Source organism: Delphinapterus leucas, chromosome 20 (genome assembly GCF_059928025.1).
Source record: "Delphinapterus leucas isolate spDelLeu-1000000601 "Yukka" chromosome 20, BTC_Dleu_Yukka2, whole genome shotgun sequence".
NCBI classification, from domain to species: domain Eukaryota; kingdom Metazoa; phylum Chordata; class Mammalia; order Artiodactyla; family Monodontidae; genus Delphinapterus; species Delphinapterus leucas.
The window spans coordinates 54382116-54408418 of NC_143148.1; the positions used below are offsets into that span (position 1 = coordinate 54382116).

Here is a 26303-nt window from a genome sequence, read left to right on the forward strand (position 1 = left end):
TTGGCCACTCTCTCCTTGATGTTGTCGCTTGGCTTTTGGGTGCTGCGCTGTCTTCCTTCTTCTCGTACGTCGCCTCCTGCTGGCTCTCAGCCTCCTTGGCTGGGTCTTCAGTTTCTTGGCGTCTGATGGTTGGCGTGACCCGGGTGAGGCCGGTGCTTAGCCGGCAAGTGCTGATAGCAGTTGTTAAGCCAGTTGCTGCCGGAGGGGGCTGGTGACTCCCCTCTGCCCCACCAACCCGCTGGTCCCCCAGAGTCTTGAGTGGACCCCACGGGGGACCACGCAGTGCCCGTCAGCTCCTCAGCCAGCCCCCAGCTCACACGCACTGGCGTGTCCTCAAGCGTCTGTGGCCAGAGATGGTGAGGGACAGCTTTCCCTGCAGTTATGCTGACACCCAGGCGGAGAAACGCCCAGTACCCGCTGGACCCCCAGACTGGCCTCCCAGCTGCTTTCAGGAAAAGACCCACCATGCTATTGCTGTTTTTTTGTACATCCCTACCCAAAACTCAGTCCACAGAACTCTTGTGTTCTCTGTTTACTCTTGGTGTGATCCTGTCTGGTCCCCCGGCTTCAGATAGCATCTTTATGCTGATTACTCCCAGAAACACATGTCTCCGGCCCCCATGTCTCCCCTGAATGCCAGACTCCCCTGATTGCCAGCTTGCCTCGCATCTCACGCTAGAGTGTCCAGAAGAGGCAGCGTGATACTCAGCACCGACCCCCATCTGCACTGCTGTGAACCCATACCTGGCCGCCCCATTGGGACAGCCCAGGAATCGTCTTGATTCCTCTCTCCCACTTCCCATGACCCCTGCCCCCCAGTGCATTCTGCCCATATCCTAACATATCCTCAGGCAGCTTGGCCTTTGAATTCTGAGAGAACTGGGTTTGCTTCCATGTGTGCTACCTGAGTGGTGAGCCCTGGGCTGGTCATATTTGCCTCTTCGATTTTAGTGCGTTCTCTGCCCTGCTCTGTACCCGGAGGGGCTGATTCTTACAAAGAAGTTCCCAGGCACTTCTGCCTCCAGGGGGTTCAGCAAATGGGGTGACAGGAGATTGCAGGCAGAGGGGTAGGGAAGCTGAGGTGTTGCTCCCCGTCTTCCCTGGCTGTGGAGCATCTCCACAGTAGAGGCACCTCCTCCTTCATCCCAGCTCCTCATGTAGCTGAAATGGGGTGCAGCTTTTTCTGTACATCATCGCAAGGCAAGGCAAGGAAGGGGCTGGTTTTAAGTAAGGACCGCGTGGAGTGGACAGTTGAAGGGGGATCACGGATGGCCTTTCTCCAGATGTAGGGAAACCAGTTTCGGGATTTGGGTTTGGAAAGGATCCGGCCTTAAGCACCAGATTGACCCAGTGATCTAAGGGCCAAATGACTCCAGATAACAAACAGCTGGCACTGCCTAAAATCCCTTTTCTTTTTAAAATCAATAGCCATGCTGTAAATGACACATAAATGAAAGGAAGTACTTCTAAGTCATTCTAAAAGAGTGACTCCTAATCATTTCTGGTGACCTACTTCTTTGAGATGCTCATTAAAGCTATGGATCATCTTTCCAGAAAAAAAAAAAAACATATTTGCACAGACTTATGCAGATCCCCTGATTCTTCCCAGGGGCCTGTGGATAGCTTTTCTAGAACATAGAGTTTCCACGTCATCCTGGAGTGCAAGCAGTTTGGCAGGAGGACTTGGGGAATCTAGAGCAGGAGTTGTTTTATATCGTTAGCATTTGTAACCTGCCAGGGGCTACATTTCCATTTGTGCCCTGAATTACTCAAATGCTTATCCAATCGCAGTCTCATTAAAGATTATTTCAGTGATGCTACCTAGCCAGAAATAGACGCAGTATGGGTGTGCCTGTGTGTGGCGTGTGAGTGTGTGCATGCATGCATGCGTGCGCGTGCATGTGGAAAATGCCTGGCCAGTGAGTGGAGGGACCCCAGGCCTTCCTGGTGGAGGAGCTCGCCATCCTTCCATCAGTGGTTGGGAGATCAGTAGGCCATGAAGTGTAGGACCAGAGCTGTCCAATATTTGTTTCTTTCTCTTGAATTCAAGGATTAGAAATGAGCTCATTGAAATATTAAGGATTGGAAATGTACCAGTGAGGGTGCAGAAAAGGGTGTGCATTCTCTGGTGGGCCTGCGGGTCAGGACAGCTGTTTTGAAAGCAATTTGGTGAATCTGCCAAAGTACACACCCCGTGTCCAGGCGCTTTCCTGCCCAGGAAACTACCCAGTGGAAATGCTGGCACAAGTGGACAAAGATATATATGTATGAACGTTCTTTGTAGGACTGGATATAATAGCAGAAAATTGAAAGACAGACAGGTTATGGAATACACTGTGGGTTTTGAAAGTAGTGAGGTAGGGCGATTTGAGGTTGCTGACTAATACGTAAAGCTTGAAACAACAGCAAAAAGTTGGGAGACATAGATGTAATATAATATGATAAGATAGAATTAAATGAATATCCATAAAACGAACTCGAGACGGAGACCTGCCAAATTATCGAGTGATTGCTTTTCAGAAAAAAGACTTCGCAAGGGGTGAGGAAGACTTCCACCTTTTGTGTAAGGATGTAAATATTTGAACATTTGCAAGTCACATAAATGACAATGATAAGTTTTTAACAACAAAAACATCTGTTTATTTGCATTAAGTGGCTCGACTTGTGTAACGTTCTTGTTTCATGGGTGTGTTCCTTCTGTTTTCTATTTTAGATTCTTGACGAATTCAAAAAGGATTCCTCCGTGTTCATCTTGGGGTGAGGCACCTCTGGGGGGCTGTTGTTCTGGGTAGTTGTGCCGGGCGTTGGTGCCCTTGTGGGTCCTCCCAGCCTTGCCATCGGAACTCCAGGAGGTCACCTCTCTGGCAGGCACTGGTGGGGTCCCCCTATTGGGGAACTGGCCATCCCAAGCCTGTGCCACGAATAAACATGCACAGCAACAGGGCCTGTGGAATGTTGGGAGGGTGACCCAGAAGGTTCTGTAGAGAAGTCTGCTTGCTTCAGGACCTCCTTTCCCAGAGGTGAGTTGGGGAAATTCCTGGCTAAGCAGAGTGAACTGAATTCAGATGAGTCGAAGCATATCAAGTGCTTCCTGTGGTGCGTGGCAGGGCTCGTAAATAGTGATAATGATATTATTATTAAAACCTAAGTGCTGCAGGACTTGTCAGGACCTCTACTACACTTACTAATTCCCCTAATTATAAAGTGGTCTATGTCCTCCGAGCCTGTCTACCTGGGAGAAATGTTTGCCATGGAGTTAATAGCGCCTAGAATGTGATTTGCGGCCCGCTGACCTGGGCCTGCTTTTTGGAAGCAGCCCTCATTGATGAGGATGCCCTGGCAACTGTTCCCTCAGTTACATTCTAAGCCAGAAACCCCAAGACTCCAAAATGTATATAAAATGAATCCAATTCTTATGTGGTATTTTAATGAAAAGATTAGTATTGTTGGACCATGAGGCTGGTTAGGAAAGAAGGTTGGAAATGCACTCAAAGACAACAGACGTTTGGACCCTGAGTGTGTAGTAAAGAGAGAAAGCTTAAAGCTTGTTTTACCTCCTGTATTTCAAAAGAGACCCTCCACCTTCCACCCTCACTGCATGTGCTCAGGGAAAAGTACAGATTTCCCCGGAATGCCCTGCTCTGCCGGATGCACTTTCCATAGCGAACAGCGTTGCCAGTCCAGTGAGGTTCTGGTTTTCTGGTAGCTGTGAGCATCCTCTCCACGAGGCCATCAGTCAGCAAGCTGCTGGCCGAGGTGGAATCTCCCTTTATTCAGGGTGAAGGGGTCCGTGTCAAATGGAAAACTCTCCCAGCAGCGGGCCTCTGCTCGCTCCACGGCTCTCATCTTGCAGGTTCCAACTGATTCTCCCTGTCCGCCAGAGTTGGGGGCTTCATCTGGCCCACACTTCTGCTTCAGAGCCCTCTATGGCTCAGCCAACTCTGGAGTCATTTCTCCAGCATTGCCTATCCCAAACGCTCTCCACATCCAGCCCTGCCCGGGCGTTTGCTGTCCACGCCTGTCCGTGCCCGCCCGCCCACCCTCCCCCTTCCTTCTGCCTTGCACCTGGACCACCTGGGAGCAGCCGAGTGTAGATTCCAGGGCCCAGTTCTCCCAGGTTCTGGTGTCAGGGCCCCTCTGAATCCTCCTGGGTCAGGCATGTCGTCTGGGTCACCTTCGTCTTCCTGTTGGCCAGCCTGCACCAGGCCCTGCAGGGGGCACTCGGCAGGGTGTCTGGGTGGCCGTCCTGCTGGCTGGGATCGCCTCCTGACTGTTGGCTGCCCCTCTCTCAACACCCTCCCTTTCCCCGAGGACAGCAACACCGACCGGCCGGATGCCTCCGCTGTTCACCTGCATGACTTCCAGCGGTTTCTCTTACATGAACAGCAGGTGAGAGGACAGCAGGGCAGGGGCTTCTGGGGTGGGGCTGCCCCAGCGGTTGCTCACCTTCTCACCACCTGCCGTCATGAAACAGGTGTCGTTTCCCTGCTCAGTGCCACCTCGGGGGCTTAGACTCTGGAATCAGATTGGCCTCTCATCAGCCCCTTTCCCAGGCCCCAGCTGGAGGAAGGGAAGGAGGACACCACAGGGCGGGCGGACGGTGTGCTCACCTGCCGGCTTCTGCTCCTCTCAGCTCATCTCTGGTGTCGCTTCCCCAGGAAGCCTTCCCTGACTCGTGGAGGGTGTGACTAAGGTGGATGAGCCTGCGGGTCCTCTGGGGGATAAGGTGGCACAGCCGTCCTTAAACAAATGACACGTGGACGTCTCCCGGAATGTTTGCGTGTGAGCTCTGAGCTGGTGGCTGAGTCAGAGTTTGTGTTGGGCAGTGGTTTTCTAGGGGATGGTTCTGCCCCAGGGCAATGGCTGCAGACTCAACTCAGAGCTGCCACTGCCATCTGGTGCGTAGAGGCCAGGGATGCTGCTCAATAACTAAAGGTGCACAGGTCAGCTCCCCGCCCCCCAACAAGGAATTACCCAACCCCACATGTCAGTAGTGCCTCGGCTGAGAAACTGAGTTAGAGTGAGAGAAACCTGACATCCTCTCACCAGCTGTGTGACCTTGGGCAGGTGGTTTGACCTTTCTGTGCCCCACTTTCCTCCTCTTTAAGTGGGGATGAGAACCCTACCTCTCAGAATTGTGGGGATTAGACAAGATGGCCTTGATCTTTTTTTTTTTTTTCTTTCTTTTGCGGTACGCGGGCCTCTCACCGCTGTGGCCTCTCCCGTTGCGGAGCACAGGCTCCGGACGCGCAGGCTCAGCGGCCATGGCTCACGGGCCCAGCCGCTCCGCGGCATGTGGGATCTTCCCGGACCGGGGCACGAACCCGTGTCCCCTGCATCGGCAGGCGGACTCTCAACCACTGCGCCACCAGGGAATCCCATGGCCTTGATCTTTGTGTGTGTGTATGAGTACATATATATTGCGTAGTCACATATCTATTTCAAATTTTTATTTATATCACTGGAGTTTCATTTACTTTTATTCTCTTTAGTTTTTTTTTAATAGACTCTTTTTCATAATAACAATATATAGTCTTTTCCATAGTAATATTCAGTTCATTTACTTTAAAAAAATACTGTGTATTATAGAACATCTCAAACATACACAAAAGTAGACAGGCTGGCATCATAAGCCACCCTGTACCCATCACTGTGATTACAAAGAACATTTTGCCACTTTAATTTCATCCATCCTCCGTCTCCATACCCACGTGTCTCCCTTCCCTTCTTTCCTTCTTCATTTATTTGCTGGCAAATTCTAAAGTAAACCCCGGACTGTGTATCATTCCATTTAAAAATACTTCAACATGTCTCTCTTATGAAATGGACTTTTTTTTTTTTTTTTTTTTTTTAGAAAACATGGCCATAATACCCCTGCTACACCTTTCACAATGAACACGAATTTCCTACCGTCAGGCAGTACACATCCCACGCTCAGATGTCATTGATTGTAGGGAACATAAACAGACGCACGCTTGCGCGAGGGGCAGAGCTGGTAGCTGCCGTGGTGCGTGATGAACGCTGACCGAGGGCTCTGAGGTGTCGCGCTTTCCCCACGTGGGGTGAATGGCAGCGACCAAGAGAAGGCTTCCTTGCCCCGCCTGAGACTACGACCCAGGGCAGGTGAACCGAGGGGGGATCCGTGAATTCTGTTGAGCACGATTACACGCACAGTGCGGTGCTGCCAGGAGAGTGAAGCAGAGACAGAGGCCCAGGCTGTTTGCTTTTCCACCGTGTGCTTCCTTGCGCTGAATTACTCAGTTTTGTAGGGAGCTGTTGAAGTTAAATGGTTAAACTCCTAGAGACAAGTAGTCTTATATCCTGGAATCCACCACCTCGTGCTCAGTAATGTTATTCCAGGGGAGGGTCACAGGCTTTCTCTACACCGGCCCCGTGGCTGGGCTGCCCTCAGAGATCAGGGCTGTGGGCCAGGAGCAAGGTACAGGGCGTTAGGATCCCGCATCCGGGAGTTAGGACGCAGACAGCCCATGAGCATGTGTGTGGGTGCGCGTGATGGGAACAAGATGTGCTGCCAGGGATGGGGCCCCTGAGCCGTCCGTTTCGTGGACCCTGAACGTCCCAGCTCCCAGCGCTCTGTGGGATGCTGGCATGGAGCAGAGTCAGTGACCTAGGACGTTTGTTGGGGGTGGTGGATGCTCATATGTGGAATAACCACTGTAGCACTTGGTGTGCGAATTAGTACAGGTTTTTAGAAAACACATTGGCAGTACACAATTAAAATGAAAACTTTGAAAACAGGCTTATATACTTTGATTAAATAATTGCTCTCCTAGGAACTTATCCTAAAGAAATAATGGCAGCATTTTTAATAGAAGTGAGAACTTGGAACTGACCTGAGTTTCCACTCGAGGGCTGGTTAAATGTGCCGCAGTCCAGCCCTGGGAGGCATGGGTGACACTGACTGACCCAGAACTGATGTGCCTGCATTGGTCTTGGGGTCATCATTAGGTCAACTTAATTAATGACTGAAGCCTCAGCTTTCTTATTTATATAACTGGAGAATAATATTATATGTCCTGCCTGGGCTTATGTGAGTTCAAAATGAGCCACCACGTGACAAGTTTGAGCACAGAACCCGGTGAGCTGCCCCTGCCCAGTGCTGACGGCCTCACCATGCTTGTTCCTCTCATCACTACTCTGATCATTTTCATTATTATACTGATAGTTGCCCAACTCAATACCCCACACCAAGTAGATACATTTTTCTACCCACCCCCCCAGACTCTTCATATTTTAAACTCCTTTAGGCAGAAGATTTCTTATTTACAGCCAGTGCAGTTCCAGGTTATAGCAGCTAAGTTCCCATTTTTTTGTTTTTGTTTTTTAATTAACTAAGTAATTAATTTATTTGGCTGCATTGGGTCTTCGTTACTGCACGTGGGCTTTTCTCTCTAGTTGTGGTGCGCAGTGCATGGGCTTCTCATTGCGGTGGCTTCTCTTGTTGCGGAGCATGGGCTCTAGGTGCGCGAGCTTCAGTAGCTGTAGCATGCGGGTTCAGTAGTTGCAGCTCACGGGCCCTAGAGTGTGCAGGCTTCAGTAGTTGGGCTCAGTAGTTGTGGCACGCGGGCTCAGTAGTTGTGGCTCATGGGCTCTAGAGCAGAGGCTCAGTAGTTGTGGCGCACAGGCTCAGTTGCTCTGCGGCATGTGGCATCTTCCTGGACCAGGGATCGAACCCATGTCCACTGCATTGGCAGGCGGATTCTTAACCACTGCGCCACCAGGGAAGTCCACTACCCATGTTTTTTTATGCGAAAGCTTTTTAGGAGAAGGAAGCAGGAAGCTTTTGGCCTTTTGGGGGCGTCTAGGGCTGGCAAGGCATTTGCATTAAGTATCCTACAATTTGAGTTTCATGTTCTGGTATTCAAGGATTGCATCACTGCTGTATTCAAATGAACTGGATGCTCCCCCAGCTCCCAGCTTTTGGGTGTCCTTTATCCAAGTAGATTTGCAAGGATGAACAGCAAGGCTTATTGTTGATTTGCACCCACCTCATTTGTGTCTGCCCTTAAGCTTTTCCTTGTTTCAAATGTCCTGATCTGACCCTTCCCGTCCAACTGCACACGTCGGGTAGCACATCTGCTTTTATGATTCTTAAAGATGGAGATTTTAGAATACTTGGAACCCAGAAACATGAGTCAAAGTGGAATCTATGGCTCAGGTGTCGTCAGGTGTCATCCTCTTGTCTATGAATATTTGGGGTTATAGGGTTTGGGGAGGAAAACAATAAAGTTACTTTATGTTATATATTCTTTTTCTAAAGGGCTTTCGAAGTTCTGAGACCGTGCAGAAGCTGCTTTTGAACTGGTCATGTATCTTTCAGACGTTACTGTTGTATGAGCAGCACACTGCTTCACTGATCTGGACTGATTCTAGATCCGTTTTCCAAAGTTCAGTTATTTGGAAGCCCAGCTCTCCTACTTACCAGCTGTGTGAAGTTGGGATCATCATGTGATGTCCTGAGCTTCTGTTTCCTTGTCTGTAAAATGACGATGACAGTGTGTGACCTGCAGAGTTTTCTGGACTAAACGAGATGTCATGGGAGGATGACGGTTGCTCACACAGTGCTGTGATTTGAGCACCTTCCGTGTACCAGGTGCTGTGTTAAGCACAGACCCTTATTTCATCCAGCCCGTCACAGCCTTTGTGCGTAGGTACCATTATTCCCATGTAATGGATGAGGAGGCACAGAAAAGGTGTGTAACTTGCTCAGCATCAGCCAGGCGAGTAACCCCAGGGATCTGATGTAACTGTGCTCCCCGCCTCCTTGTGATAACGCGTATAAAGAACTAGCGTAGAGCAGGAGTCGGCAGACTACACCCAGGGGCCAAATCTGGCCCACTGCCTGTTTTTATAAATAAAGTTTTATTTACAAACGCAGCCACAGCTATTTGTGTGCCTGTTGTCTGTGGCTCCTTTTGCACGACAGTAGCAGAAGTGAATGGTTGGGGCCCAGAGTCTAAAATGTTTACTCTCTGGTCCTTTAGGGAGAATGTTGGCCATGCACAGGGTAAGGCCTCGATTGCATGTGCATGCAGAATACGTCCATGTTTCGGTCTTCGACTGAAACCGGATCCTGAGAGGCAAAGAATTTTGCAGTTCCTCTTTCTGATGATTTCTTGTTCTCTTTATCATTCTAAGGAGCTTTGGGCCCAGGATCTGAACAAAGTCCGTGAGCGGATGACAAAGTTCATTGATGACACGATGAGAGAAACTGCCGAGCCCTTCCTGTTTGTGGATGAGGTAAGTGGGCCCCTCGTCCTGTTGGCATGGCTTTGTGATTCAGGTGTCTGTCCTCCGAGGTGTATTTTCTGGGTCTCTTCCCTCGGAGGGCTTTGCTGTTAGATGCCCCGAGGCTGGCTCTCTTAGTCCAGAACTCTTTTTTTTTCCTTCCAGGCCCTGAACCGTCACAGCCTTTGGTTTTTCTCCTCCTCTATTTGATCCTGTAGCCTGGGCGGGATCTTTGCTTTTGTCACTAGAGGGCGTGTGCTGCCAGGGAGTCTCTAACCATTACAAGTAGAGCAAGGAAATTCCAAGGTTTCTGGGGCTCTTGCACGATGTGGAAATGGGTGCTTTTGGCCCTGTGTGAGGGGGAACTGGGGAGCTCCAGTCCCATGTACCGTGGTTCCCAGGAAACAGAGTGTTACCCACTGTCACTCGATCTTCTGATTTTTCTTTTTTTTTTAAGGGGTCAGGAACTGGGATATGAAATTTCCTGCCTTTTAGATGTTACGATACTGGCATGTTCTGTTCCTCATGTAGGTTCACAAATGTTCGTAATGTTATTATTCCTTAGAACTTATATATGGGCAGCATATACTCTTGTAGCCTCACATGTTTGAGGATACACATTAAAAAGGTAAATACTGTATAGGTCAATGAAACGTGTGTTGGTACAGCCTATTGCAGTCTGAGTTTTCTGCACTGAAAACTTGGGTAACTGAGGTCTGGAGACCATCTGTTGAATATTCATGTACCATCTCCCCGTGTTGACACAGACCCAAAAGAACCCGGCACCACCCGTCCTCAGTGTGATGATCCCCTCTTTGTGTTTGTGACTCTCCTAGTTCCTCACGTACCTGTTTTCCCGGGAGAACAGCATTTGGGATGAGAAGTATGACGTGGTGGATGTGCAGGACATGAACAACCCCTTGTCTCATTACTGGATCTCCTCATCACATAACACGTGAGTTTCACCGCGAGCCTGCAGCGGGTCAGGCAGGTGAAGGGCAATACGGTGGGCGCTCAGGGGCACTGCTCTGGCAAAGCGCGTGGGCAGTGGGCAGAGTGCAGGCCCTCGCTGCTCAGATTGGAATATATGAAAGCTTCTGGAGGATGGGGGGATGCATCTCTCTCTCCCAGTTGGTTTTGCAATAATAAACCTTTTTCTGTGGCCCTAAGAAGCAAGTCAACAGAGCTGGTTGGCACTGTTTGGGCATCTCATTCTTAGTAGTCACAGGAAAGCAATTGAATTAGTCACTGAACTGATATTTACTGAGAGTTTGCCCTGTGCCAGGCCCTGTGCTTGCTGGGTGCTGGGGATACAGCAGTGAAAAGGGCAGGAGCAACCCTGTCCTCATGAGCTTGGAGGGGAAAAGGCCTCCTTTGAGTCTTCACGACGAGCCAGAGTTGGTGAGAGAAGAACAGGTGGTGAGGCGAGGAGGAGGGTTCAGACAGAGGAACGGCATGTGTGAGGGTCCAGGGGCAGGAGGAACTGGGGGGGGGGTTCTGGTAGGACTAGAGTGTAGAACCTGGCAGGGTGAGTGGCAGGAGAGGAGGACAGGAGGGTCAGCTTGAGTGGAATCGTTGAGGTCAGAGCGAGGGCAGTGGCAGTGGGAGCCGCTGATAGCTTTTAGGCCAGAGAACAACACACTCAAATGCATATCTTTGGAAGATTGCAAAAAAGAGCAGATGGGAAGGGAGAAATGGGTGTTATACTCAAATTCTGTTACTCAGTCTGCTTTGTCAGGTGAGGGGGTGGAGGCCTTGGGTCCTGGGCATCCAGAGAGCTGTCGACTGGTACTTTACCAAGTGTCAGTCCAGGCAGGAGTTGGAGAGAAGGCCCTTAAGTTCACCTCCAGGCATTTTGGAAGGTACCTTCCTTTTCCGGGGCAAATTGACTTCATGGTTCTCTCTTCCCCACCATGTCCGTTGGTTTGAGTTTGTGTCTTAGAATGGTCAGTCCTGCCAAACCTAGAAGACAGCTGAGCACCACAGACTCTTAAAGGGGGAATGTGGTCAGGAGGAGAGCGAGAAAAATAGATATTTTCACGTCAGTTTTGGTGGACATAGTTCATGGGGTGGTAAGTTCCATCTGTTCTGTGCTTGGCCTGGGGCCCTGGTATCAGAATGATGGCCCATCTCTGCCCTGTTGAGACTGAGGGCCTAGTGGGCAGCGGTGGGGCAGGGGGGCTGTTAATTTATCATCATACGTCAGTCTCCTGCCTGACACCCTTTGACCAAATTCTCCTCGAAAGAACACACGTTCTCGAGCCCACACTTGGATTGCCAGGATGGTTATCCTTCATAGCCCACGATCACGGCCTGAGTCTGATGACTGGCTTGGCCACACGACTGCATGTGTCTGGCCTGGATCCTAAATGGGGGTCCTTGTAGACAGGGAGAACTCAGGCTTTGGGAGCTCGGGCTGAGAAGTTCCCCGGGGATGCCCTGAGCTGCAGGCCTGCTCCCACACAGCCGCCCACCTCCTCTCGTCCAGGTACCTCACGGGTGACCAGCTTCGGAGCGAGTCGTCCCCGGAGGCCTATATCCGCTGTCTGCGGATGGGCTGCCGCTGCATTGAGCGTGAGTACCCCTTTCGCACTGGCGGCCACGCGGTCGGCGGGCTGAGACTGGCCGTGTTGTTGCTGGATGCTTTGTTTGTTTGGAGGCCCGAGTAATGGGGATGCACGGGACAGATGGAGGGAGAACCCAGGTGCCCGTAGCATCTGGGGTGAGCCACGCGGCCACCAGCTGGAGACCTTTCCCCAGAAGAGAAGGTCGCCACGACGAGGAGTGGTGTTGAGCCGGGCCAGGCTGGAGCCACAGCACCTTGGGCTCCAGAAAGTGTCCGGATACAGTGGAGGGGCTGGGAGGCCAGTAGCCAGGACGGCCTTACTGTCTTCCTATCCCTCGGCTTCTTTCTGGGCTGCTGTGTTCGACGCAGCAGACACCCTGCGTGCTTTAGCAACGGCCCTGCCGTGGCTGCCACCCTGACTCTTTTTTTTTTCTTCCTGCGGTACGCAGGCCTCTCACTGTTGTGGCCTCTCCCATTGCGGAGCACAGGCTCCGGATGCGCAGGCTCAGCGGCCATGGCTCACGGGCCCAGCCGCTCCGCGGCATGTGGGATCTTCCCAGACCGAGGCACAAACCCGTGTCCCCTGCATCGGCAGGCGGACTCTCAACCACTGCGCCACCAGGGAAGCCCCACCCTGACTCTTTTGTCCCCAGTTGCTCACAGCCACCCCGGCAGAGGTGATTCCAGGCCCCGGACGTGGCCGGGGGCTGGTGCTTCCTCCTGTCCCCCCACCCTTCGCCCCCGGCCCGACTCAGCGCCAGAGGCTCATGGCTGTACTGGGCTGAGAAGAGGCACAAACCGCTGATGTAGGCTCCAGTTTTATCAAAAGCATCCGTCATGGTATCAGACCTTAATGGCAGTTATTCCTACAGTGTTGCTTAATTTATGCCTTTGTGCCCCCTTAGGAAAAAGCAAATGTGAAAAAATCAAGTTTGAAACTGTCAGCTCCTATTCCTATTTTTGGGGGTCAAAAATATAGGAGATGCTCACCTTCTGCATAACCTAGTTCGGTCTGAATATTTTACCGTGAATCTTTAAAAATAAATTTCCCATTGCTCTGTATTCTTTCTGCTGGCAGAAGAAGCAAGCCAAGGTTTAGACAAGTCAAATCAGAAGCTAAAACACATGATAAATCTCTTGTTAAAAAAGAAACGTTTCGTTTCTTTTGGACAGCGGGACCTTTAATTAGACGACCAAAATCTTCCTGTAACCGCATAGGTAACACGCGTCCTCATGTTGGTGGCCCCTGAGGGCGATGCCGGGTGTGGCCCTGGGGTCCTGGTGACTGAGCCAGTGCGGGGGGCCGGGGCTGGTGGCGCGGTCGTCACCCGGGCAGTGTGGCCGCCCTCAGTGGACTAGGGAGGCGCGGGTACTGAGACTGCACGTCTCTGCCCTCAGTGGACTGCTGGGACGGGCCCGACGGGAAGCCCATCATCTACCACGGCTGGACGCGGACCACCAAGATCAAGTTTGATGACGTCGTGCAGGCCATCAAGGACCATGCCTTTGTCACCTCGAGGTCAGTTGGCTGATTTCCTTCCTGGTGGTTCACCTTTAAGGGGAAGGCGGCTAGGGTTGGGTGGACGGACACACACACAAACATACCCCCCCTGCAGACACACCCCACATGGACACACACACACACGCTCAGACACACCCTCTCACAGACACGGGCAGCCCCCCCACGGATGGGCGCAGACGCCCCCTCCCCCCAGCGCACGCGCACGTACGTTCACGCACATCCCACACAGATGCTCACGTGCAGAGGCACCGCCCGCATAGGACACCCCCGGAACACAAAGACACACAGACACCCCCTCCGCAGACACACGATCAGACGTATATTCTCCACGTACAGACACACATGTACACCCCACATAGCGACACAGATCCCCCCCCCCCCCCCCCGCACACACACAGCCCACCCCGGGCTCCATCCTGGCCAAAGTCACTGCTGAGAAGCCCCAGCTGAGTGCTGGCGTGCCCCTAGGCCGAGAGCACAGGGCACGCCCTGGTCCCGGAGGCCGGGCTGGGCAGCCCTGCGTGGGCGCGGCCCATCCCGCTTGCTGAGCGCCCCTCCCTCCCTCCCCGCCCGCAGCTTCCCCGTGATCCTGTCCATCGAGGAGCACTGCTGCCTGCAGCAGCAGCGCCACATGGCCAGGGTGTTCAAGGAGGCGTTCGGCGACCTGCTGCTGACCAAGCCCACGGAGGCCAGTGCCGACCAGCTGCCGTCGCCCAGCCAGCTGCGGGAGAAGATCATCATCAAGGTAGCGGCCCGGGGCTGCCGCTCACGTGGGGAGAGCCGGCGGCTCGGGGCACGGGCTCCCCGTTCTCCTCGCTGACCTCGCGCCTGACCCGGGCCAGGTCGCTTCACCTCCCGCCGCCTCTGCATCCTCGCGGTCTGGGGGTTCACCACAGAACCCGCGTCGTTCGTGTGCCGCGAGCGTAACGCGCGGAAGGCCGTGTGCGGAGCGCTTGGAACTGCCCTGTCCCACAGCAGGTGCCCCAGAAGTGTTCACTCACTCCCGTGCATTTGTTTTGGCCAGTCTTCACCACGTCCCGCTCTGCGTCAGGCCTTCGTGAGGAGCTGGGGCTGTTCCAGCGACCCAGGCTCTGTTCTCACGTGGGGGGTGGGCTGGAAGTGAACAGTTGCCCCAGAGGGCTGCGTGTACTAGGGGCGACAGGTGGCTGTGGGGAGGGATGAGTGACGGCTGTACCACAGATGCCAGGAGGGGTGACGTTTGGGCATATATATTACTAGGGTCAAGAGACCAGACGGACCGTGGCTTCAGTCATGTAAGTTCAAGACTCGATGTGCGGGAGAGTATTCTAGGAGCTCTGAGCTCTGGTCCGCGAGGCTGTCCGGGGACTCAGGATGTTCTTATCTTGGTCTGCAGCCTCCCAGGGAAGGGGTTTTCAGATGGGGTTCTGCAGACCCCCAGAGAGTCCACAGATAAAACTTGTGAGGTGGTGGCATGTGAACTTTGGGCAAAAATGGTGCCTCTTTATTAACATGTAGGTAAAACTTAACATTTCCTTCCATTATGAATATTGGCAACAAGCCGCTTGAGGCTTCGTCACCAGCAGAAATCATGGATAATTTCATAGCACTTCTACCGTTGTTGCCAATATCTCAAGATAACGTGTGCTTGTCACTACTTTAAAATTATGATGGTTATTAGATCTGCCTGTAGATCTTTTGGAAGATGTTAGTGAAGAAGTACATGTATTAGTATATTGCAAGTATTTTTTATTTACTTGGTAGCTGTATTTCGATATAATTGGGTTCTCTTTTCATTTTATGCATTATAAACATTATTCTGAGAAAGGCATCCGTAGTCTTCCCCAGACTTCAGAGGGGGTCCATGCCACAGAACTGGCGAAGGCTCTGCCCTAGGGGCCACTGTCCTTGTGTGTGGTCCATGCTGGGTTGCAAGGCACATTGGGCTCCAGCTCGTAGAAACGGGAATGTGAGGGGTCCAGGGCGAGTGATTCCTGGTAAGCAGGTGGGACATCAGTTGGACAGTCCTGGGCTGTTGTGTCCAGTGCGTGAGAACTTAGTCACATGACCGCACCATCTGCAGGGGCTGACTCTAGCTGGGCAGCCATCGGTGGAAGGAGCGGCGTGGATTTCAGTGACAGCTGGCAGGTTCGTAGGAAGGACAGACAGGGATTTACCAGGCAGAGAAGGGAGAAGGCCCTTCGGCTTCGGGATGACATCCATGAAGGTGGGGTAGTGTGAACGCGTGGTATGTTCCCTAGATTGTCACTGGACCACTAAGATGCATTGGGGACATTTCCTACATGCCAGGAGATCACGGTCTTATAGGGAGACAAACCGCTTGACAGAGAAACACCAAGTTGTGAGGGGGCTTTGGCTGATGCCCATCCAGAGAGGAGGAGGCTGGTGCCCTCAGGGATCAAAGCACCAGCATATTTGGAGAAATCGGCTAAGATCCTGGGGCAGGTTCCGCTGAGACGCTCAGGGAAACTTCCAGCGTGAGGAAGGCAGGATGAGAGGCAGAGGGTGCTTGGCCGGGCTGGGGAGGTGTCCAGGGCTCCTCAGGTTTGGCAGTCAGTCTTCAGGGAACCTTGTTGCATCTCTCTGTTCCCAGCTCCCCCGTGGCTTCCCTCCGTTTCTGTTAGAACAGCTCTCTGCGTGTCCCCAGGTATTTTCCAGTGCTTGTTTTAGGGTGTGAAGACTCCTTTTAGAGCTCCCACTGCCCCACCTGTGGTACCTCTTGGTTCAGCCCTTTCAATTTCAGGGAAAAGAGGTGGAAGTAGCATTTGTGACGTGATCACTGAGTGCCACACACTGGGCTGGGCACGGTCGTCAGTGGTATTCAGTCTCATGGCAGACCTGCAGGACTGATAATCCCGGGCCCCCAGCCCACCTGACAGGTGAGGACCCTGAGGTCTAGAGGTTGACTCAGCTGTGGTTACACAGTTAGTTCCTGCCAAAGATGGAACAAAATGGAACATTTATGTCGTGCTGCACTATGGACAGGTATCCTACACGCCCACTGCCTTACGGGACGGGGGGCTATGTTACCCCCATTTTAAAAATATATTTATTTATTTATTTGGCTGCGCTGGGTCTTCGTTGTGGCATGTGGGATCTTTAGTTGCGGCATGTGGGATCTTTAGTTGCGGCATGCGGTATCTTTAGTTGCGGCATGGGAACTCTTAGCTGTGGCGTGTGGGCTCTGGCTCCCTGACCAGGGATCGAACCCAGGCCCCTGCGTTGGGAGTGCGGAGTCTTAGCCACTGGGCCACCAGGGAAGTCCCTGTTACCCCCATTTTACAGGGGAAGTTACTGAGACAGATTGTCATGCAGCCGAGGCCACACAGCGAGGAAGGTGATAGGCCCTGAATTCAAGCCCAGGTCTGACTCCCAATCCTGAGCTCCCTCCACCAGGTCACCACAACTGGGACTTATCAAGGCTAGTCCACGTGGGCAGTCAGTGAACTCGCCCAGGTGGACGTTGTCGTAATCATCTTAGGCTTGCAGATGAGACATGAGAGGTTCAGAGAGGTGCGGCCACCTGCTCAGGGTCACACAGCCGATAAAGCAGCAGCAGTGCTGTTTGCACCCAGGTCTTCTAACTCTACATCCCCAGTGTGCCTTCCACTGCCCTGCACGGCCTGTGCCCGTGGGCTGGCTGTGATCTTGCCTTGCCCTCTGTGTGCTGGAGAATGCGGGCGCATCATTGATTCATTGAATATTTATCGAGCGGTATCTGCTAACCTAGTGCAGGAGGTTCAACAGGGAACGAAACAAAGTCCCTGCCCTCATGGGGCTTATAATCTAGCAGGGAAGACAGACAGAAGACAGATAGATACCTAGATACACTTAGGCTAAAGAGCGTGAAGATGAACGACCAGGGGCTAGAGAGTGGCAGGGGTGGGAGGGGGAGTGTGGGCTGTTTTTAGCGAAGCTCCTCTGAGGAGGTGACGCCGAGCACAGACAGAGTGCAGTGTAGTGAGAGAGAAGCCAGGCAGAGAGAACAGACAGTGCAAAGGCCCTGAGGTGGGACGATCCGGTGGATGCTTGGCTGATGTGAATGAATGTTTGCTGGCTCACAGATCCTAACCTGGGTCTTAGGGAGACAGGCTTTGTGTATTTTTCCCCTCAGCATAAGAAGCTGGGCCCCCGAGGCGACGTGGATGTCAACGTGGAGGACAAGAAAGATGAACACAGGCAGCAGGGTGAACTGTACATGTGGGATTCCATCGACCAGGTGCGTCTTCTCGCGCCCCTTGTCAGAGCCCTGAATGTGTTACGGCCTGCTGGAGAGCTCCGGGAGGATTCCAGTCTCACTTCCACTTTGTGCCAAGTGAATTTGTCATTTTAAGGAAGCTATTTTTCTTTTGCATCATTAGTGTTTTATTTTGAAGTAGTTTTATATTCAGTGTAACATACTCTAGATTCTCACACACATACAAGCACAGAGAGTTCTCATACGTGCTTCACCCAGTTTCCCCAAATAGTAACATCCTCTGTAACCAGAGTATAATTATCATAACGAGGAATTGAACATTGGGCACACTACCACCAGCTAATTTGTGGACCTTATTCCAGTTTGTCCACTCATGTCCTTTTTCTGACCCAGGATGCAATCTCGGATGTGATAATGCAGTTCGTTGTCCTAACCCCTTAGTGTCCTCCAATCTGAGGCAGTTCCACTGGAAACATTATTACTGTTATTTTTGGCCGAGCCACATGGCTTGCAGGATCTTAGTTCCCCTGACCAGGGATCCAACCCGGGACCCCCTGCAGTGGAAGCGCAGAGTCCTAACCACTGGACCGCCAGGGGAGTCCCAAGGAAACATTATTTTTTGATGGGAATGAGGCATTTTGAATGTTAATGCCACTTCTCATATCCCATAACCTAACATGGCAATCCATTTGAGTAGGTATTGATCAATTCATTGATTCACTGATTGAAGTGTATTTGATTTACAATGGTGTGTTAGTTTCAGGTGTACAGCAAAGTGATTCAGTTATATATATATGTATGTATTTCAGATTCTTTTCCATTATAGGTTATTACAAGATACTGAATATAGTTCCCTGTGCTATACAGTAGGTCCTGTTGCTTATCTATTTTATGTATAGTAGTTTGTATCTGTTAATCCCATGTTCCTAATGTATTCCTCCCCGCAACGTTCCCCTTTGGTAACCCTAAGTTTGTTTTCCGTCTGTGAGTCTGCTTCTGTTTTGTGTATAGGTTCATTTGCATTATTTTTTAGATTCTACATATTAAGTGGTATCATGTTATGTTTGTCTTTCTGCATTTGAGTATGTTTTTACACGTCTATTCTTATATTCTAGGAATAAAAATTAAAAATGGTTGAAATTTAAATATAGAATTAAGTCACATTTAAATGTTGAAGAAAGGGTCTCTAGACAGGCTGGCTGAGAAATCCTGAAAGTCTTAAAACATGGGTGAAATGGAAAAAGACAGTCGTGAGGACACACACACAGAAAACAATCCCATCATTCCTAAAAGCCTTCAGATTAAAGGAATACAATACTACGTCGTGTCTACCCTTAGACACACTGAATAAAGAAGCCCTGAAAATGCCAGAAGAACCCCAGAATAAACAGATGTTTTAAAAGAAATGTCTCACAGGGGATCGAATTCTGTGAAACCACCATAAACGGCTACAAGAGTGGGAAAGGCGAGTCCCCAGTGGATGCTGGGGTGCTGCCAGGCAGGGGCCTTGGGCCTCAGAGTTGACGGAGCGGAGACTTTGGGGAAGCCCTAACGCTGGTTTCACTTTGTAGCGATGGACTCGGCACTACTGCGCCATTGCTGACGCCAAGCTGTCCTTCAGCGACGACATTGAACAGACTACGGAAGGTGAACAGCCCCCGGTAGGTGGACACCTCCTGTAATGCTGCTCTCACCCTGTGGCCGGCAGGCCTGGACATGCTCAGTCCAAGGAGCTGCCTCTTCGGGTACCAAGGCTTGCCTGGCTCTTCTCGGATTGGCTGGCTGGCCCACGTGCTTAGCCAGTGAGGTTCAGGTGTCTTTCCTGCTCTCTGAAAGGCGTGCTTGGCCTGTGCTCCCTGGGGAGGATGGGGACCTTTGGATGTTCTGTCCAGCCTTACCCACTAGCCTGGTTCCTGGCTCTCCTGCCCTCTCCCCCGGGGCTGCTGGTCATCCTTGGTACTGTCCCTTGAGTGCAGCCCCCAGGGTATTATGGCTCTCAGGCTTCCTGTACAGTAGAGTTGAGGGCTGTACTGGGCACCCCTTATCCCGGGACTCAGAACTCCAGGAGGCCACCACAAATGGGGAGGTGTCAGGAGTAGGTGGCTGGGGGGTGGGGAGGGCAGTGGAGGCTGGCTTCCCGGACCTCTCGGGGTAAAAGTGAGCTGAGGCCGTTTTTGGTCTGTTATCCAGCCCAGTCTGTTATTCAGGAATCAGCATGCACAGAGGGACTAGTCTGATGATACTGGGGGTCTGGTCCGGGTTTTCAGAAACCCCTCCTCTCTTTGCGGCCCAGGATATAGCCCCCACGGAGCTGCATTTTGGGGAGAAGTGGTTCCACAAGAAGGTGGAGAAGAGGACAAGCGCCGAGAAGCTGCTGCAGGAATACTGCGCCGAGACGGGGGGCAAGGATGGGACCTTCTTGGTGCGGGAGAGCGAGACGTACCCCAATGACTACACCCTGTCCTTCTGGTAATGGCCCTCTTCCCCGGGGCACACGCCTTCTCCTCGCAGCTGGTGGGGTGGGGTGCCGTGAGGCAAGTGGTGGCAGCTTAGGCCAGACTTGGGTGGGGCTGGGCTGGAAACCCAGACTTTATTTAGTGAGCTGTGTGGGGCAAGACTTGGGTGAGGACCCCAAACATAGTCAACAAGATTAGCGATATTTCAGTGCAGTATTTAAAATTGTAAAGTGGCCTTACGGGAACTGTGGGTGAGGCTGTAGTGAGCTTGCTCATTGACTCACTCACTCAGTCATCTGTGCATGAATTCATCAAAAGGTATTTATTTATTGGGTACTTGCTCTGTGCTAGGCACAGTGACTTAGCAGTGACAGACAGACAAGGTCCTTGTCCTGATGGAGATTAGAGTTTCAGGAGGGAGATGAACAGTGGAAAAGGAATCAGGCAAATGATACATAATTCTCGTTGTGACATGTGCAGTGGGAAAAGCGCAAGACATTATGAAAGTCTGTAAGAGAGGGGTCTAGTGTGATGTTGGGAGAATAATCCAGGAAGACTTCCTGAAAGAAGTGGTGTTTAAATTGAGACCTGAAGGATAAAAGTTCTAATATTAACAACATACAAATAATCGCGACAGCTAACGCCTGTAAGATGCTTACCAGTTACCAGGCAGCGTTCCGAGCACGTTCTGTGTGTGATCCCGTTTCATCCTCAGGACATCTCTGTGAGGAGGATACTATCATTGTCCTTGTTGGACCACTAGGGTAATAATAGGGAGACTCAGAGAGGACAGGTCACTTGTTCACAGTCACTTAGCTCCTCAGTGTCAGAGTCAGGATTGGAACCTAGGCTGTCTGGCTCCAGAGGAACAGTTACGTAGGTGAAAGGGGACGGCGGGTAGAGGAAGTAGGTAGAATGGTCTGGAACCCAGCCCCAAGAATCAACTTGTGTGAAAGCGCTGGGCCGGTGCTAAGAGCAGACGGAGGCTTGTGTGGCCGCACGTAGCGTCCACCCCTGGGGGCCCTGGCTGCAGCTCTGGCCCACCCTGTGCTCTCTACCGCACCGGCTGCGGGAAGGGCCAGCCAGCCGGGCCTGGGCTCTGACGTGGTCCCTCTCCCGACAGGCGGTCGGGCCGCGTCCAGCACTGCCGGATCCGCTCCACCATGGAGGGCGGGACCCTGAAGTATTACCTGACTGACAACCTCATGTTCACCAGCATCTATGCCCTCATCCAGCACTACAGCGAGACGCACCTGCGCTGTGCCGAGTTCGAGCTCCGGCTCACCGACCCAGTTCCCAACCCCAGCCCGCACGAGTCGAAGCCGTACGTGTGCCCTGTGCTCTGGGGGCGCGACTGCGTTCACGGATCAGAAACACCAGCCTGGAGGGTGTGCTGGGGCCCAGATTCCCACGGGGCGCCTCACCCGGGCCCACCGGGGTCTCTTGCAGTTCCCCAGGGCGGCCGCTGTCCAGTTACCTATGGCCTGTTTCTCTCTCCTCTCCCTCTTCCTCTCCTTTCCTTTCTTCTCCTTTATCCTCGTGGTCCTGAGGTCTTGAGCGTTGATTTTCAGAGATAATTTTGGCCCGGTGTTACTGTTTTCTGCCCAAGCTCATTCCATTTGGTCTGAAAGCGAAAAAATAATTGTAAAGTGAGTATCAGTTAGGCCTTGCAAAGGGTTAACTAGTTGTGAAAAGCAAAGAGTAATTTTTAAGCAGAAGGCTGCTCAAATGCACATTTCACAGGAGGCCATGTAGCTATGACACCTTTATTTTTTACTTTTCTTGTCCATATTTAGATGGATTGCCGTAAAATTTGCTATTTCACATCTTTAAAAACAACCTAAAAACCCTATTCCCTATCTTTTCTGCCTCTGCTGTTCTGAGACACTGTGGTGACTGTGCCACCCTCTGATGCTTGGGTCGGGGGTGGGGGGGTCGGGGTGGGTGAAGATGTAAGTTGATTTATTCGCTTAGGCTCCAAGCAGACCCACTACATGAACGCTTCACCCAAACTGTGTCTGGGTGATCTTTTTAAAAACTTCTGTCTTCAGAGGTTATTTCGGATACGGAGGCCCACTGTGTAATTTCCGTGGTGGGTTCCAGGGCCGTGTCTCAGGCATCCCGGGAACCCACCGTTTCCTCCTCTGCTGCCGGTCTCAGCGGCCTCTCCCTCGGCCATTTTCCCGGCCCTGTGCTACAGGTGGTACTATGACGGGCTGAGCCGCGGAGAAGCGGAGGACATGCTGATGAGGGTTCCCCGGGATGGGGCCTTCCTGATCCGGAAGCGGGAAGGTTCTGACTCCTACGCCATCACCTTCAGGTAGGTGCACGGGCTGGAGCCCACTGTGTGCTCTGCAGAGACGGCTTGGGAAGGGCAGGTGTGGAGAACAAAGGGGGAACTGCAGGTGGAGGCTCAGCTCTGTGTCCTCCGCCCAGGGTGTCTGTCAACCACGACGATGGCGATAGTAAAGAGTGAGAGCAGACTACACTGATGTGTGCTTTCAGTGTGCTGGGCACTGGTCTGTATTCTCAGGAGCATTGTGTTTTATATTAATTCATCTCATCTTCCAACAACTGTGGGATCAGCATGACCGTGATCCCTACTTTTCAGAGGAGGAAACTGAGGCACAGGGAGATTAAATAACCTGCTAGAGACATGCAGTCTGTGAGTGGTGGAGCTGGAATTCGAACCCAGGCAGCCCTGGCAACCCAGATGGGTGATGTTGTAGATCTTGTTTCCTCCCATCCACAGTTGACACCCCACTGCCAGTGGTCGTATGGACCAACCATTTCTAGGACTGCGGTTCTCTACGTTAATTCTACCCCAAGATGCCCAATTCCTCCAATTTCTACCAAAAGCAATGTGAGGGAGGTTCAGACCCAGTTCGTCATACTTTCCCTCCATCTCCCCATTTTCAGGGTTTCCCTGTGTATTCTTGATGATGGTAATAGAATGCTGGCTACCAGATATTGAGTTCCTAACTGATGTTCGGGACACTGGGCTGCCTTCAAGGCCTCACCTGTTCGAGGCCATCACTGTAGCCCATGAGGGGTAGATCCAGTTATTACAAGTAAGGAAATGGAGGCCCAGAGAAGTTAATTGACCTGTCTAAAGCCACACAGCCTCATCCTAGGCTGAGTCAGGGTTTCAGACTCAGGCCTGTCCTCCTCCAGAGGCTGCGTGCTTTACTGTGAGGTCTAAGCAAGAGGCTTGTGGGCCAAGTTGGGCCTCTGGGTGTTTTGCTCAGCCTGCACGGTGATGTTAAAAACGGAGGAGTTTTACCTGGAAATTCAGATTGCTTCTCATGAAAAATGGAAGGAGTTGGAAGCTCTGGGCCCACGGTTCCCCGTGGTGAAGGTGGTTACCGGCTGCACAGTCGGGGCCCTGGTGTGCCAGCCTGCTCCTGTCCTCCCTTTCCTGTTGCCCTCACCCATCCCCCTTGGCTACTGTTCCAGTCTGCCCCCCATCCCCCCATTACCCGCGAGCTTCCTTCTTGGGGGTGGTGATGGTCATTATCACTGCTGTTTATTGAGGACCTACTGTGTGCCAGCTCCATCCAGCGTGGCTCTTTTGTGCTTTGTGCTGCCAACAGAGGGGTGTCTTTGCTCTTTTCCCCAAAACTCTTTACAGTGCCTGCTACCCCTGGATGGGAGTTGGATGTGTTTAATTGAATCTGTGCTGTACCAGGCACTGGGCTGGATGTTGGGGGTCGCATTGTGCTATAGTCTGTCGTCAGTCGGGGTGCTTCTGGGTGCAAGGGACAGAAACCAAACTCTGTGGCTGAAAGAAAAAAGGTGGGGATTTAGTGGCTACAGGCTGAGATGCCCAAGAGGTGAAACTGGCCTCCAACACACTCGGATACAAGCCTCGTCTGTGACCCTCAGGAGACTAGCTCTGAGCATCTGGGTGTTACACTCCATTGGCTCTGTTCTCACTTTACCTTGAGGTGCCAGGACAGCATCCACAGAGGATGAGTCCTGTGAGGTACTCCCACTGGCCCCTGCTTGAGCCTGGTAACTTGATTCTGATTGGGCACCTTCAAGCTGGCGATGAGGTTGGGGTCACTGGAAATGCATGGATGAAGCGGCGGGCTCCCAGATTGATACTCAGCTTATATACATCCACCGTGTTCTGCTTGCACATCTGTCCTCCCCAGGAGATTGGAGGCACCCTGAGAGCTGGAGGTTTTCTTTTTTAGAAATCAATAAATGTTTGATAAGCACCTGCTCTGGGTCAGGTCTAGAAATTCAGGAGTGATAAAAACAGCCCATCCCTTGCTCTCATGAGGCCAGTGGTCCGGTGGGGATGAGAGGTGTCATCACAGGACTTACAAGTGACTCCCCTTCTTCCTCCCTCCCCCCATATATTTGTGGGGGTATTTCTTCTGTACCAGGTGCCGTTCTAGGCCCTGGGAACATATACTAACCTTCTGTATAGATTTCCACAGGAGGGAAGTGTCTGCTTTCAAATCCATGCAGAGACGAGGTTGTTTTCTGGGTGTGAGTGGTGGGAGGTGCCCCTCCATGGGATGAGGGGCTTCATCGCGAAGCTAAGCCCTCAGGCGTTAGTGTTCACTGGCTCATAGCAACACACTCTGGGAGGCTCATACTCCAGCCCTGTTCTCCCCTTTTGATTGTTCTGTCTCCCAGGGAAGTTTTGGCTTGGCTGTGTATATTTTCCCAACCATCCATTTCTTTAGTTTCTTCTGGGTGCCAGACACATTGCAAAGGGCTTACCCTGGGTTACCTAACAGACAGCAGTCCTGACACTTACCTTGAGACAGAAGCTGTGCGTCCCCAGATCTGTGGATGATGAAACTGAGGCTCAGGGAGGTTACCTGGGGAAGGAGCCAGAACCTGACTGATGCTCTTAACCTCGGTACCCCAGAGCCTCCCTGCCCTGTGGAGCTTTTGTATAAAGTTTTAAAATTAATTTTTCACTACGTAAGTATATTAGCCTTATAAAAAGTTAAGATACTGCAGTGAAAGCTAAAGCCCCCTATGGTCTTTGCCATCTCAATCTTTGTTTTGGTAGAAAGCACAGTTTTGTAACTGGTGTCTCCATCAAGACTCAAAAAAAATTTTTTTACATACATATGTGTGTACCTGTGGAAAATATATAGCGCCATTCTGTTAGTGGTATTTTGTTCCATTAAAAAAAAATAAAATAGGATCATACTACAGTTTCATTCTGCAACTTGTTTTATTTACTCAGCAGTATTTCTTTTCTTTTTTAAAATAAATATTTAATAAAATATCATCGCACGTTAGCTGCTGAAGAAGTAGTCTCCTAGCATTTTTTTTTAAAATAGGAGTTTTGGAAGAAATGGCTTAACGGGATGTATTTTTTAAAACAGTAAAAAAATGTCTGTTAAGGTGCAAAATTTTTAAAAGAGAAGTAGTTTGGGGGCTTCCCTGGTGGCGCAGTGGTTGGGAGTCTGCCTGCCGATGCAGGGGACACGGGTTTGTGCCCCGGTCTGGGAGGATCCCACATGCCACGGAGCAGCTGGGCCCGTGAGCCATGGCCACTGAGCCTGCGCGTCCGGAGCCTGTGCTCCGCAACGGGAGAGGCCACAACAGTGAGAGGCCCGCGTACCGCAAAAAAAAAAAAAAAAAGATAAGTAGTTTGAGCATAGTAACTATTTCTGTTGCAGTTTTCAAGATGCTCTCGGCTGTAAAGTTAGGGTCAAACTTACTGTCACAGATATTTCTATTCTTGCTGATAAAAGCTAGTAAGACTGAGGATTCTATTCTCTTTTGGATTTTTTTCTGCCTCTTGTTTCAAATAGGTGAGGAAATAAAAGATTTGTTTCCCCTTTTGGAAAAAAAATTCCATTTGTGCACTAGTTGGACCACTGAAGATAAGATTTAAGGATTTGGGCATCAAGTCCCAGAGTTCTCGAGTAGAGATGGGCTAATGTTTTCTATAAAGGATCAAAGGATAAATATTTTAGGGCTTGCAGGCCAGATGGTCTCTGTTGCAACTGCTCAGCTCTGCCGTTGCAGAGTGAAAGCAGCCACAGGCAGTACCTAAACAGATGAACATGGCTGTGCGTCAATAAAACTTTATTTACAAAAACAGGAGAGGGGGGTGGATTTAATCTGTGGGCCATAGTTTTCTGGCCCTGATCTGGACACTGGGGTGTTCTGTAGTCAAGTCCTATAGTTGGGGAGGAAGGGAAGGGCCAGAGGAGCTATAGCTGTTGAGTCACTCTGAAGTGTTTCTTCTGAGGTACCGGTTCTTCTGTATCTGTTTTGCAAAGACCTACATCATTGTATTCCATGGGAGGGCTGTGTGCTCTTCATTTATTT

The 26303-nt window shown here is 51.3% G+C and overlaps 1 protein-coding gene across 4 annotated transcripts in view; it reads left to right on the forward strand.

Moving 5' to 3' along the window:
- PLCG2 (phospholipase C gamma 2) overlaps positions 1-26303 on the forward strand; it is a 148433-nt gene that overhangs the window by 81795 nt on the left and 40335 nt on the right. For all 4 annotated transcript variants that reach the window (XM_089903344.1, XM_022583086.3, XM_089903343.1 and 1 more), the window contains exons 8-19: positions 2714-2757; positions 4317-4389; positions 9160-9261; positions 10086-10204; positions 11738-11823; positions 13214-13334; positions 13914-14082; positions 17452-17556; positions 19107-19196; positions 19829-20004; positions 21115-21315; positions 22192-22311. In XM_089903344.1, the coding sequence (XP_089759470.1) occupies positions 2714-2757; positions 4317-4389; positions 9160-9261; positions 10086-10204; positions 11738-11823; positions 13214-13334; positions 13914-14082; positions 17452-17556; positions 19107-19196; positions 19829-20004; positions 21115-21315; positions 22192-22311 (1406 nt within the window). The remainder of the gene's footprint in view (positions 1-2713; positions 2758-4316; positions 4390-9159; positions 9262-10085; positions 10205-11737; positions 11824-13213; positions 13335-13913; positions 14083-17451; positions 17557-19106; positions 19197-19828; positions 20005-21114; positions 21316-22191; positions 22312-26303) is intronic.